General features: G+C 41.1%; 1 protein-coding gene across 1 annotated transcript in view; it reads left to right on the top strand.

Annotated features, from left to right (window-relative positions):
* pdgfc (platelet derived growth factor c) overlaps positions 1-14,015 on the top strand; it is a 417,573-nt gene that overhangs the window by 349,005 nt on the left and 54,553 nt on the right. Inside the window, exon 4 of the mRNA XM_060851433.1 lies at positions 10,184-10,385. Coding sequence (XP_060707416.1) covers positions 10,184-10,385 — 202 coding nt within the window. The remainder of the gene's footprint in view (positions 1-10,183; positions 10,386-14,015) is intronic.

Below are 14,015 nucleotides of genomic sequence, written 5' to 3'. Positions count from 1 at the left end.
TGGCTGACTGAAAAAGTTATGATGGCATCACATTAAAAGAAAAGGCATATGCTGTTATTAAGATTTGTAGTGGACCAGAAAATTGGGAATTTCTGGGGTTAATTAAAGGATGGTTTAAGAAAAGGAGAAATTAGCATCAGACAAAGCTAACAATAAATATAAAATTACACTGGAGTTTCTACCAGTACAATATATAGAAAGGAAAAGCATTGATAAGGTACCTTGGTAAGAACATAGAACAGTACAACACAGGAACAGGCCCTTTGGCCTACCATGTTGTGCAGAACGTAATGCCAAATTAAACTAATCCCTTCTGCCTGCCTTGATTCCTTCATTCCTTGCACATGCATGTGGTTATCTGAAAGTTTCTTAAACACCCTTATCATATCTGCATCCACCACCATCTCTGGCAGCACATTCCAGACTTCTACAAAAACTTGCCCCTCACACCTCCATCCATTGAACACTCCCCCTCTCACCTTAAATGCATACCCCCCCCCTAGTTTTAGACATCTCAACTCTGGGGAAAAAATATTCTGGCTGTCAACCCTATTAGTGTATCTCATAATTTTATAGATTTCTATCAAGTTTCCCTCAACCTATGCCCTTCCAGAGAAAACAAATCAAGTTTTTTTTCTCACCTCTCCTTATACCCTCTAATCCAGGCAGCATCCTGGTAAACCTCTTCTGCATCCTCTCCAAAGCCCCCACATCCTTCCTGTAATGTGAGGACTGCAGTACTCTAAATGAGGCTTAACCAAAGTCTTTTAAAGCTACAACATGACATCCTGACTCTTGTACTCAGTTCCTTGAACAATAAAGTCAAGCATGCCATATGCCACCTTCACCACCCTACCTACTTGTGTGGCTACTTTCACGGAGCTATGGATTTGTACCCCAAGATCTCTCAGGGGCCTGCCATTAACAGTATAGTTTACCTTAACATTTGATTTCCAATGTGATCTCACACTTCGGATTAAACTCCATTTGCCATTTATCGGCCCATATCTGCAACTGATCTATATCTCACTGTATCCTTTGACAACCTTCTGCACTATCCACATCTACACTGATCGTTGTATCGTCTGCAGACTTACTAACCCACCCATCTACATTTTCATTCAAGTCATTTATATATATCACAAACAGCAGAGGTCCCAGTACGAATCCCTACGGAACACACTAGTCACAGACCTACAGCCTGAAAAACACCCTTCCACGCTCTGCCTTCTTTGGGCAAACCCATTCTGAATCCATGCAGCCAAGTCACCATGGATCCCATGCATGCCGTGGTAAAGTGGCAGTTATAGGATGAAACTGGGCTATCATTGTTGGAAAACAAACAAATGGCAGAGCATTTGAATATGCATTTTGCATCTATAAATCCTAAAAGAGACAAAAATCATCCTATGGTAGCAGAAAGTCTTAAGAATAAAAGGGAGGATGAATTTTAAAGTAATCACTGTCATGAGAGAGAAAAGCATAAGAAAAGCTTTTTTAGATAGATTAGATTAGATTACTTACAGTGTGGAAACAGGCCCTTCGGCCCAACAAGTCCACACCGACCCTCCGAAGTGCAACCCACCCATACCCCTACATTTACCCCTTACCTAACACTACAGGCAATTTAGCATGGCCAATTCACCTGACCCATACATCTTTAGACTGTGGGAGGAAACCGGAGCACCTGGAGGAAACCCACGCAGACATGGGGAGAACTTACAAACTCCACACAATCAGTTGCCTGAGGCGGGAATTGAGCTCTTTGGTCAAACTCATCCATACCGACCTGATATCCTGAATTAATCATGTCCCATGTGACAGCATTTTGCCCGTATTCCTCTCAACCCTTCCTATTTTTATAGTTCTGGAAAGCTTTCAGGAGATTGAAGATCTAAAAATGTAGCATACCTATTTAAGGAGGAAAGGAGAGAGAAAACAGGAAACTATAAACCAGTTACCTCAACAGCTGTCATTGGGAAAGTAAGAATAATGATGTTTTTAATTTAAGAAATATATAAACAAACTGAGGCTGAATTACACTACAGCTTACATTGGAAAGTTAATTAAAAAGTGCAGTAATCAGGGTAAGAATATGTAATCCATCAATCATATATTAACTAAAATAAGCAAACAAATTCAGCAGATAATGTAGAATTGTTGAACTGGAGTTAAAAGAAGAAAATATCTATTTCCGTAGCTAGACTTGCCTGGAACCAAGAAGCAATAGCCTGAAGGACAACATGCTGAATCAACCAAAGCTGACAGAGCTTTGCATGCATGGGATTTTCACTTCCCTGGATTGGTATGGGCAATAATAGAGTCATAGAGATGTACAGCACGGAAACAGACCCTTTGGTCCAACCTGTACATGCCAACCAGATATCCCAACCCAATCTAGTCCCATCTGCCAGCGCCGGCCCCTATCCCTCCAAACCCTTCCTATTCATAATACCCATCCAAATTCCTCTTAAATGTTGCAATTGTACCAGCCTCCACACATCCTCTGGCAACTTATTCCATTCACGTACCACCCTCTGTGTGAAAAGGTTGCCCCTTAGGTCTCTTTTATATCTTTTCCCCTCTCACCCTAAACCTATTCCTCTAGTTCTGGACTCCACAAACCCAGGGAAAAGACTTTGTCTATTTATCCTAACCATTCCCTTCATAATTTTGTAAACCTCTATAAGGTCACCGCTCAGCCTCTGATGCTCCAGGGAAAACAGCCCCAGCCTGTTCAGCCTCTCCCTATCGCTCAAATCCTCCAACCCTGGCAACATCCTTGTAAATCTTTTCTGAACCCTTTCAAGTTTAACAACATCTTTCCAATAGGAAGGAGACCAGAATTGCATGCAATATTCCAACAGTAGCCTAACCAATGTCCTGTACAGCCACAACATGACCTCGCAACTCCTGTACTCAATACTCTGACCAATAATGGAAAGCATACTAAACGCCGCCTTCACTATCCTATCTACCTGCGACTCCACTTTCAAGGATCTTTGAACCTGCACTCCAAGGTCTCTTTGTTCAGCAACACTCCTTAGCACCTTACCATTAAGTGTATAAGTCCTGCTAAGATTTGCTTTCCCAAAATGCATCACCTCACATTTATCTGAATTAAACTCCATCTGCCACTTCTCAGCCCATTGGCCCATCTGGTCCAGATCCTGTTATAATCGCTGTCCACTACACCTCCAATTTTGGTGTCATCTGCAAACTTACTAACTGTACCTCTTATGCTCGCATCCAAATCATTTATATAAATGACAAAAAATAGAGGACCCAGTACCGATCATTATGGCACTTCACTGGTCACAGGCCTCCAGCCTGAAAAGCAACCATCCACCACTATCCTCTGTCTTCTACTTTTGAGCCAGTTCTGTATCCAAATGGTTAGTTCTCCCTGTATTCCAAGAGATCTAACCTTGCTAATCAGTCTCCCATGGGGAACCTTGTCGAACGCCTTACTGAAGTCCATATGGATCACATCTACTGCTCTGCCCTCATCAATCTTCTTTGTTACTTCTTCAAAAAACTCAAATCAAGTTTGTGAAACATGATTTCCCATGCACAAAGCCATGTTGACTATTCCGAATCAGTCCTTGCCTTTCCAAATACATGTACATCCTGTCCCTCAGGATTCCCTCCAACAACTTGCCTGCCACCAATGTCAGGCTCACTGGTCTATAATTCCCTGGCTTGTCTTTTCTGCCCTGCTTAAACAGTGGCACCACATTTACCAACCTCCAGTCTTCCGGCACCTCACCTGTGACTATCAATGATACAAATATCTCAGCAAGAGGCCCAGCAATCACTTCTCTGCCTTCTCACAGAGTTCTCAGGTACACCTGATCAGATCCTGGGGATTTATCCATCTTTAACAGTTTCAAGACATCCAGCACTTACTCCTCTGTAATCTGGACATTTTGCAAGATGTCAACATCTATTTCCCTACAGTCTATATCTTCCATATCCTTTTCCATCGTATATTCTGATGCAAAATATTCATTTAGTATCTCCCCCATTTTCTGTGGCTCCACGCAAAGGCTGCCTTGCTGATCTTTGAGGGGTCCTATTCTCTCCCTAGTTACCCTTTGGTCTTTAATATATTTGTAAAAACCCTTTGGATTCTCTTTAATTCTATTTGCCAAAGCTATCTCATGTCCCCTTTTTGTCCTCCTGATTTTCCTCTTCAGTATACTCCTACTTCCTTTATACTCTTCTAAGGATTCACTCGATCTATCCTGTCTATACCTGACATATGATGGCAAAATTTAATAAAAATTAAATAATTAAAATCTCAATGTTGAGGAAAAACAGTTTCTAATTTTTTTCCTTAACCTTCAAATGGTGATTTAAGAACCTCAGTATTATTAGCAACTACCTTGTCTCCCGGCATTTGAATCTCAATAAATCCTCAGTTTGTCGCATTTCAAACTACTTCCAATTTTCTTGTTTCCCTGATAGATGGTGCAAATTCCCGACTATCACCTGTGTGTGCTGGTGACTCAACGTGCTGATTGTTTGGCTTTCATTCAACTATGTTGTCTCAACAATGTTCCATGGGCACCATCCTCATTGATCCCTTCATCCATCCAATCAGCATTGATTAAACCATAAACCTCACTGCAACACCATGCCTGGTCTCAAACCAACTCACACAGCATTTTAGTCTTTCTGGAGTTCAAGGGCACTAGCAACTTACAAGCTTCTGTCATGTCACTTTGTACATAGCTTCTGAGCTGGTGGACGGTGCAGGTGAAAGCCCTGCTGGTGCATTCTCTGAAAGTTCAATGTCATCCTCCTCTGAAGTGGAGGTGGAACTGAATAGTCTCTGGCACTGGCATCTTCTTTGGCTGAGGCTTATTGGTTGTCACTAGTGTCTACATAGGAGAAAGAATTAGTTGAGTAGTGCAAGTTAAAAATGAATGAGAGCTGCTGGTAACAGCATACAGCACAGCACAATTGGAAGATAGTGTGTCAGTTGGACATCGAAGTCTCCTGATCCCATATGAGTGAATATACTCTTCTCTAGATAGCTTGCGACTTTTTGCTTCACATGGAGTAAGGAGCATGATATCTCCCCTCCCCCCCCAAAAGTCTTTGTTTTCTCACCTAATTGTGGGTCAGTCTTTCTTGTAGTGAGACAAAGGGAGGATTGAGATGATGGAAGTGAATGCAGGAGAAGTTATTGGTGATGCGGCAGCAGATTGAATGTTGAAAGGTCTCAACAGTGGCAAGCACTTCCTGCTTAAGATTCCATGAGGTGGGGGCCATAGAACTCAGAAGCATAATTTATGGATTTACCTGTGTAAGATTGTATGAGAAAATTTGCTCTGAGCCATGGAGGACTCTCTGAGCATGAATCTCTGGGAGGAGGATCGCTTTGCCTCAGATTTTCTCTCACTATGTTCACCACCTCCCTAGGGTTTTATGTGGATCTTTTAGATCCTGCCAATGCTTCAGAAGAAAACCTGGAAAAGAAATCACATGAATGTGCCTCTTCTCAAGGCTTCTGTTGATCCAAAGGTGCTGTTATCTTTATAGAAATTGCAGTAACTGCTTTTTGATTGAGAAACAAAGGACTAGCATTTATATGAAATATTTCTGTAATGTGCTCCATTGTATGTCAGAAATCATTTTAGTGGTAGAAACACTGTTCTGGTCAAATGCCTTTAAAGAGACTTAGTTTGCTCATATCCTATCTTGACTCAGTCTTCTTTCCCCTGGTCCAGTCTCTGCCTACGTGCATCTGTGATTCTTCTGATGCTTTATGCCAGTTTCGGAATTTCCAGTTTGCAGGTGCCAGCTGTCTCCTTCTTACCATGGACATGCAATCCCTTTACACATCCATCCCCCAGCAGGATAGATTCAGGACTCTCTGCTTCTTCCTGTAGTAAAGTCCTGAACCGTCCCCATCCCCATCCTCCTCTGCTTGACCGAGCTTGTCCTTACCCTGAACAACTTCTCTTTTAACTTCTCTCATTTTCTTAAGATCAGTGAGATGGCCACGGGCACTGACATGGTCCCTAGTAATGCCTGTTTCCTCGTGAAACGCTCCTTGTTGCAGTCATATTCCGGCTTCCACCTACAACTCTTTCTTCAATATATCAATTGATATATGCTGCCCTCTCACGTCTGGAATTAGAAACATTCATCAATTTCGTTTCCAATTTCCACCCCACCCTCACTTTCACCAGGCCTATCTCTGACTCCTCCCTTCCCTTCCTCAACATCTCTGTTTCCATTTCTGGGGATAGACTGGTTACTAATATCCACTATGAACCCACTGTTTCCCAGAGCTACCTAGACTACACATCCTTGCACCCTGCTTCCTGTAAAGACTCTGTTCCATTCTTTAGTTCCTTTATCTCCATTGTATATGTTCCGATGAGGCTAACATCAACAAGGGAGCCTCCAAAATGTCCATCATCTTCTTCAACCAGGGATTCCCCAGCACCATTATTGTAAGGGCCCTCAACCAAGTGAGACCCATCTCCCGCACTTCCGCTTTCAACACCTCTCTTCCCTCCTGCAAAAGTGATCGGGTTCCCCTTCTCCACACCTATCATTCCCACCAGCCTCCACATCCAGAAGATCAGCAGCCACTATTTCTGCCACATCCAGCAAGATAACACCAGCAGGGCATGCATTATCCTCCACTCCCTTGTCTGCCTTCCGCAGGGACTGTTCCCTCCAGAGCACACTGGTCCACTCCTCCTTTAATCCAACACTCCCCGCACAGCTCCATGGCACCTTCACCTGCAACTGCCAAAGGTGTAACACCTGCACATGTACTTCCTCCCTCTTTAGTATCCAAGGCCCCAGTCATACCTTCCAGGTGAATCAGCATTTTACCTGCACTTCTCACAGTCTAATCTATTACATTTGCAGCTCACAATGTAGTCTCCTCTACACTGGGGAAATAAAGCGCAGACTGGGTGACCACTTCGCAGGATATTTGCCTTCTACCTGCAAAGAAGACCCTGAGCTTCGAGCTGCTTGCCACTTTAACATACCACCCTGTTCTCTGGCCAACATCTCTCGCTGAGACTTGCTGCAATGTTCCAGTGAAGCTCAGTGCAAGCTGGAAGAACAACATCTCATTTTCCACTTGGGGACTTCTCAGCCCTCCAGACTCAATATTGAGTTCAATAATTTTAGAGTCTAAACTCTCCCTTGGGGTAGGTATCCCCCTACCCCACACACTAGACCTTGTTATCACTTAGTCTGCCTTTACACGCTATCTATTGTTAGCTACTAATGGTCTCCGTTAACAGCTGTTCACCCTCTTTTCCAGGTTGTTATTGGTTCCTTTGTCTGTCCAACCATTCTTTTCTCTCTTTGGGCTTTATCCCCACCTATCGGTTAGTCCTTAAGCAACATTCCCCTCCCACCCCCGACAACCTTCTTCTGCATATAGACCGGCATTTTCCTAGTTACCAGCAGTTCTGAGGAAGGATCACTGGACGCGAAACATTAACTCTGATTTTTCTTCACAGGCGCTGCCAGATCTGCTAGCTTTTCCAGCAGCTTCTGTTTTTGTTTCTGATTTGCAGCATCCACAGCTCTTTTGGTTTTTATTTAGTTTGCTCCTGCTCTTGGCAATTTTTAAAGTTGGTTCAAAATTATGTATTTTGTCCAAAGTTTAACTTTGCATGTGATCCAAAAGGCAATTGAAGTTGTGGAAAAAACCCATGACTGTACACGCCTGCTTATGAAAAATGATTGGCTTTTGAGTAAATAATATGTGGTGTGTTTCAGTGTTTGTCTGTTTCAGCCTTTCTTTCTTATTGATAATGATGTTGTGAATCACCAAAGAATAATTTTCCACATTAAAGCTGGTCCTTTAAAAACAAGGTGTTATTCGTGAAAAAACTAATTGAAGGAATTAACGCATCATGCTGGCCATCAAGGCTGAAAGAAAGACAGACCTAACAACAATAGATTTTAGACATTAAAGATAGGATTTAGATGCTGAATTTTGTAAGAATAACAGAAACCTATTGGAGACAAGGACCAGGGAGAGCACTATATATTTTCCCCTTTCAGTCCCTGCAAAGCTAGACAGAAAGTGATGAGTTTTCATTTGACTATAGTGACAGGTCAAAAGATGAATAAACCCATATTTTCCTACATCTGGTTTAACATGCAGGCCTTCAGCCCAAAATCATTTTGACTTTCAAAAATTACTTTTCTGTTTTGATGGAGGCAAGATTGGGTGATGGGATGCCAAGCCCAAGCAGCCTTATGGAGGTGTCCCAGCCTCCAAACACTACAATGATACAGTGATTGCTCTGCCATTCCAAATTTATGGAAGCCAGAAGAGAGCATCTCTTTCTTGCCAAGTGATCCTGCAAGCATCAGCACTCACCTCTCCTGGTGAAGATACTTGCTGTCCACAACTTTGGGACCTCTGGGTTTCCTGCTTCAGAAACGCATATGCTGTCATTGGACAATGAACATTGTCAGTGTCTCCTAGAAAATCATGACATCATCCAGCCAACAACACTGGGGTCAAAGACATACTTTTGATCCCAACAGCAGGAAAAAAATCATGGATGGTAAGAATTCCACTGTGGTCAGCAAGGCAACCATGCTGTCCACCCAATGCTGGCATGCAGAGTTGAGCATTATTTGATTGTTTTCGGTATACTATCAACCCCAGTGAATCTGCAGTTATGAGAGTATTTTTTTTGGCTGGCAGATCAAGTCTTATTTGTCACGTCAGTCCTGGGGTTAACGAAATGAGTGTAGTGTGCAACCCTTGAATGGGGCTGAGATGAGTCATTACAATAGACTTGAGCAGACTACTTGTATCCCTGCTCCTGGCCTGATCAGAAAAATGTTTTACATTTCCAGAACCGTTACTTTTATCAACTTTTTGCTATCCATACAAATTGCAAATAGAGATCCTAGAACTGACAGAGATGCTTAATTTGGTTACTTCAGCCTGTTTCAGAATATGAGAATGTGTGATGAGGTTTGATTTCAAAACAATGAAGATGCCAGGACATGGAGGAATTTGTAGAATGCTGTTTATGAAACGTAGAAGAAACAAGAGGTGAAAGCCCAGAGAAACAATCACAATGATGTTTTTCAAACTAGAGGTGAAAGGAAGAATGCAAATTGACAGTGTGCTTTTCTTTTAAAAAGATGCATGAAATATCATATTCAACAAAACCGTAGGGATAAAAGATATCAGCTATTATTTGTCAGGTTTATTATTCTGATTTATTCAGCAGCAAGGATTGAGGTGGGGTTTGTGGAATGACCAACATAGGAAATGACAGATGCGTCTTAGAATATAATTAGTCCTCGATGTAATAGGGTAGATTGCTAGCTATGCCTTGCTCTTTGTTAGTATTTGTCCAAGCTAGTACTTATCAAGGAATTTTAAGTACAAAGTATGTTTTGTACAAATGCAGTTTTCATGAACTTTTACACACATTTTAAAAATATAGTTGTGGAATTAACCTCTCACATACAGTTTGTCATGCCTCCAGAATGAGTTACACAATACGGCCAGTTTTTACTAATTGCATCTATTGGTAGTCCTTAAGGAGAAAAACTAAACCCTCAAATTAAGGTTTCTTGCACTAATGTCAAATTTTGAAAATATTTATTTTATCAAAAAATAACTACATGCACAAATGAAACTAGTAAAACTGCTTAAACCAAACTACACAAAAGCATTTGAGCACCTTAAAATCAGGCTACTCAAAGGTAATGGACTGGGCATTCTTACGAAAAATGCTCCTTTTTTGATAAATTCATTTCCAATGGTTTTAATTTAAATAATATATAACTATTCTTAAATGTATTGAGGAATATTATTAATGCAACAGCAATAGTGACAAAATCTCTGCCCTGTGCCCTGATTTGTGAATGATTCAAATTTGTGATAATGTAAGTGAGTTGAAGCAGAAATCTGAACTCCAACAGAAATAGCTGGAGTTCTTGAACATAAAAATAATAATGAAGTTGGCAGTTTGTTAGATGAAAGGAAGACTGTTGTTCAGTGAATTATACTTAGTTTAGTTTGTTCCAAAGAAATCTTGAAACTTCCATCAATGCATAAAATATGCACTTTTAAAGTTGCCTTATTTTGACGACCTCAAACTAAAAAGACAGAACCATAAACCTCTAATCATTGTATTCAATTTGCTTTTTAATACAGGCCCATTTTGAAAGCCCAACACTCGTGCCACCATCTCCTCTATCTTTGGATGGCTTAAGTGAGGCTGTCTCAGGCTTTGACACTATAGAGGAGCTGATCAAGTACTTGGAACCAGAGAGGTGGCAGCTGGATTTGGAAGATTTGTACAAACCAACCTGGCAGATGCTTGGAAAGGCTTTTGTGCATGGTAGAAAATCCAGAGGCAAGTGTTCTCTTTCATTTTCAATCTTGCCAAACATTACTTGATTCTTACACGTGCAACAGTGTAGCTCGGGGAATAAGTATTTAAAAGAAAATTATTCCCAATTTTGATCAAGATATTAAGTCTGTGAATCTAGTTAAATATACTTCACAAATTAAAATTCAGTGAACATTTTAAGTTTTTCATAGGACTCTTTCTAATATGTTGAATCATGATTCATCTCACTTGGTTCTTTTAGAGTCCAATTTATCTGTTACGGTTCATAACTAATATTTCCATTTGGCATTTTTATGCATGTTCCTTCAAGTTTTCATATCAAATACAGGTACACATACCTGTATCTGAAACACTGGGGACCAGCTTTTTCGGGATTCTAAATTTTCTGAATTTCAGAATAAGTGACAGTTCAACAATGAAATTTTTAAAAATCTTACTGAACAGCCGACTCACTGTGAGTACTACGGCCCCTGACGCAGAATTGAGGGCTGCCAGTGCTGGGCCATGCCCACCACGTTGCACCTGAGTGACATGCATCGAGTGGGTGTGGAATTGAGTTAACTGCACATCAACCTTTTGAATGAGATAAAAACGTCACAAAAAATCTTTGGATTTTGAAGCTTTTCGGATTTTGGGATTTTGAATAAAGGGTTATAAACTGTAGGTGTCGCAGTATATGGACAAACATCCCAAATTCAATGAACAGGTTTTGATAAGAGTCGCTATTACGACTGAGACATATTATGGGAAATGCCCAATTTATTTGGTAATCAGTAAAGCAGAGCAACACACTATAACGCAAAAATAGTAACAGAGCATGCCTGAAATGCTTAATAGGTCAAGCAGTTTCTGTAAAGACAGATTCAGAACTAACTGGGTGGATTTTGACTACCAAGGCAGATGGGTTGAATTGAGTAATTTTTGAATAGCTGGACCATCTATTTAAGAATCGTGAGATTCATGACAAAGTGTATTCAAGATAGCTGTAGCTGTTGATGGCTTTGTAATACACAGTAGTAGACAGCCTATCTACTGAGGCAGAGACAGAGAAATTGAAAGAGGAGATGCAAGAGTCAGAGTCAGACCATAGGAAGATGAGGGAATCGTAGAGATTAGAGGCAAAATTCTTTTTCATTCTGGATTTATCTAGTTCTAGTTCCAAAGGAAGTGGCACCAGTACAGATTGAGATGTGCTGGAGAAAAAAAATTATGAAAGGGACCCAAGTAGGTCTGGAGCACAGAGTGTTCCTTAAACCCCACAAAAAGACATCTGTAACCCCACAAGGGTAGTCATGGCCCATCATTTATTTGGGAGAAGTGAGAAAAGTTAAAATAAAAATGGCTCAATGAGAAAATGAACGGAGCCAGACGGAGGAGGTTGATATCTTGGCGACTGGTTCAGTCCATCATTTGAGAAAGAAGCAGAAAACACTCACTGAATGCTTTGGGAGATGAACCTCTGAAATTCCTTACATCCTGCTTCCTGTAAGGATTCCATTCCATTGCTGTGCTTCTCTATTTCTTTTGCATCTGTTTCAGAGATGCTATCTTTTACAGTGTCGAGTCCAACCCAAGATACCATCCCACCCCCAACTCCTTGACTGTAATGGACAAGCAAACAATCATAACCAATATATTTCCTGTACTTCTCCCCTCACCATTAACTCTCCTTCTGAAAATCCTGTAAAGGTTCCCATTGTCCTTTTTTTCCTCTGCATTATCCTCCATATTCAAAGGATCATCCTCTCCTATTCCCATCACCTGCAGCATGATGTCACATAACATAACACCTCTTTCCCCTCCCCCTCCCCTGTCAGTCTAATCCTCTATTGTTCCCAACTTCTCATTTCCCTTTCTCCAGGCTCCTACTCACATAATCACGGAGTTGCCTTTTATTTAACCTCCTCCCTCCTCTGAATTCTTCCAGGTGAAGTAACAATTGTATTCCTTTCGATCTAGTATACCATATTCACTACTATGTTTTCACCTCAGTTGGAGAGATCAACGGCAAACTGGGTGGCTGCATTGTCAATAAGCTTGACCCCCTGCCATCTGGTTGTTCGTCACCTTAGTACATCAGTTTGCCTGATACAGTTTTCCATTAAAGCCCATAAAAGGGTAAGGAGCACCGTCTCATTTTCCGGTTTGGCATTTCATAGCCTTCTAAAACCAATGTTGGGTTCAACAACTAGATCTGGAAATGCAGATGTCTAGTTCCTTGAAACTGAAGTCACACGTACACAGGGTGGTGAAGAAGGCTTTTGGCACACTTGCCTTCATTGATCAGAACAGGAGTTAGAAGGATTTATTGCAGTTGTATGGGATGTTGATGAGGCCACTTTTAGAATACTGCATACAAGTCTAGTCACCATTCTATAGGAAGGATGTTATTAAACTTGAGAGAATGTAGAAAATATTTACAAGAATGTTGGCAGGACTGGAGGGTTTGAGTTATAGGGAGGGATAGAATAGGCTGGAGATTTTTGTCCCCCTTCAATATCAGAGGCAGTGGGGTGACCTTATATACATTTTATAAAATCATGAGGGGCACAAGGTGAATAGCCAAGGTGTTTTCCCAGGATAGAGCAGTCCAAAGCTAGAGGGCACGGGTTTAAGGTGAGAGGGAAAAGATTTAAGAGGATCTGAGAGGTAACATTTCTATGCAGAGGGTGTTTGGAATAAGCTGCCAGAGGGAGTGGAGGGGGTGGGCACAACTGCAAATTTCTAAGGCATCTGGATGGGTTTGTGAATAAGAAAGGTTGAGAGGGATATGGGCCAACTAGGACTAAGTTAGATTGGGATGTCTAGTCAGCGTAGACGAGTTGAACTGAAGTGTCAGTTTCTGTGTTGTATTAACTTGACGACTCTTTGCATGAACTATATCCTCCATTTTGTCTGGGGAAAGGTCAGCAAAGAATTCTCTGAAACTGCTTGAATAGGTGCTTCAGTGACTGACATATCACTGTATGCACTCCAGCAGATTTTAAAAAAAGCACTGACAACGTCAGCAATTCCTTTTATAGCGTAACGAGTGAGGATGTTAAAGTAAATAGCAGATTATGATTTATGTCTCCCCAAAATTTGTGACTCTGGCACAATAGGTTAATGTCCATTTAACTGACAAAATGGGTTATTTTTACCTTGGCATTAAGCCCTGTTGAGTGTAAATTGTCCTGCTGTATGACACAAGCCTGCTCCTGTTCTCCAGTGGCAAAAGTAGGACATACAGGTAATTCTTCTATAACACCATGATTGCCTTCTTATGCAACCCCACATTATACAAAATTCTCACTTTAGGTATAGCACTAAAGTGTTGGCAGTGTAATTGTGTTCCAGGCAACATACACTTTAAAAGTTTGCACTTCAGAAACAGTGTCCCCAGTTAGTCTATGGTGTTACAGCAAATTTGCCTTAACAAAATGCCCGCTATAGCAGAAAAACCTGTATAAGAAATAGAAGACTTCCAAACCTGGTCTCACCTGACATTTTTAATGGGCTCTGGGTTCTTGTGGACTTGGGGGAAATCTAGCCCAATGCTTCATTTCAATGATCTTTAATTGGAACATGAATAAATTTAGTACATAGCATGCTTTAAGTTTGGACAGGACACCGATACATATGATACACTGATAC

Source organism: Hemiscyllium ocellatum, chromosome 36 (assembly GCF_020745735.1).
Source record: "Hemiscyllium ocellatum isolate sHemOce1 chromosome 36, sHemOce1.pat.X.cur, whole genome shotgun sequence".
In the NCBI taxonomy this organism is placed as follows: Eukaryota; Metazoa; Chordata; class Chondrichthyes; order Orectolobiformes; family Hemiscylliidae; genus Hemiscyllium; species Hemiscyllium ocellatum.
Note: the sequence above shows the minus strand (reverse complement) of the source record. Positions and strands in the feature narration are given on the sequence as shown.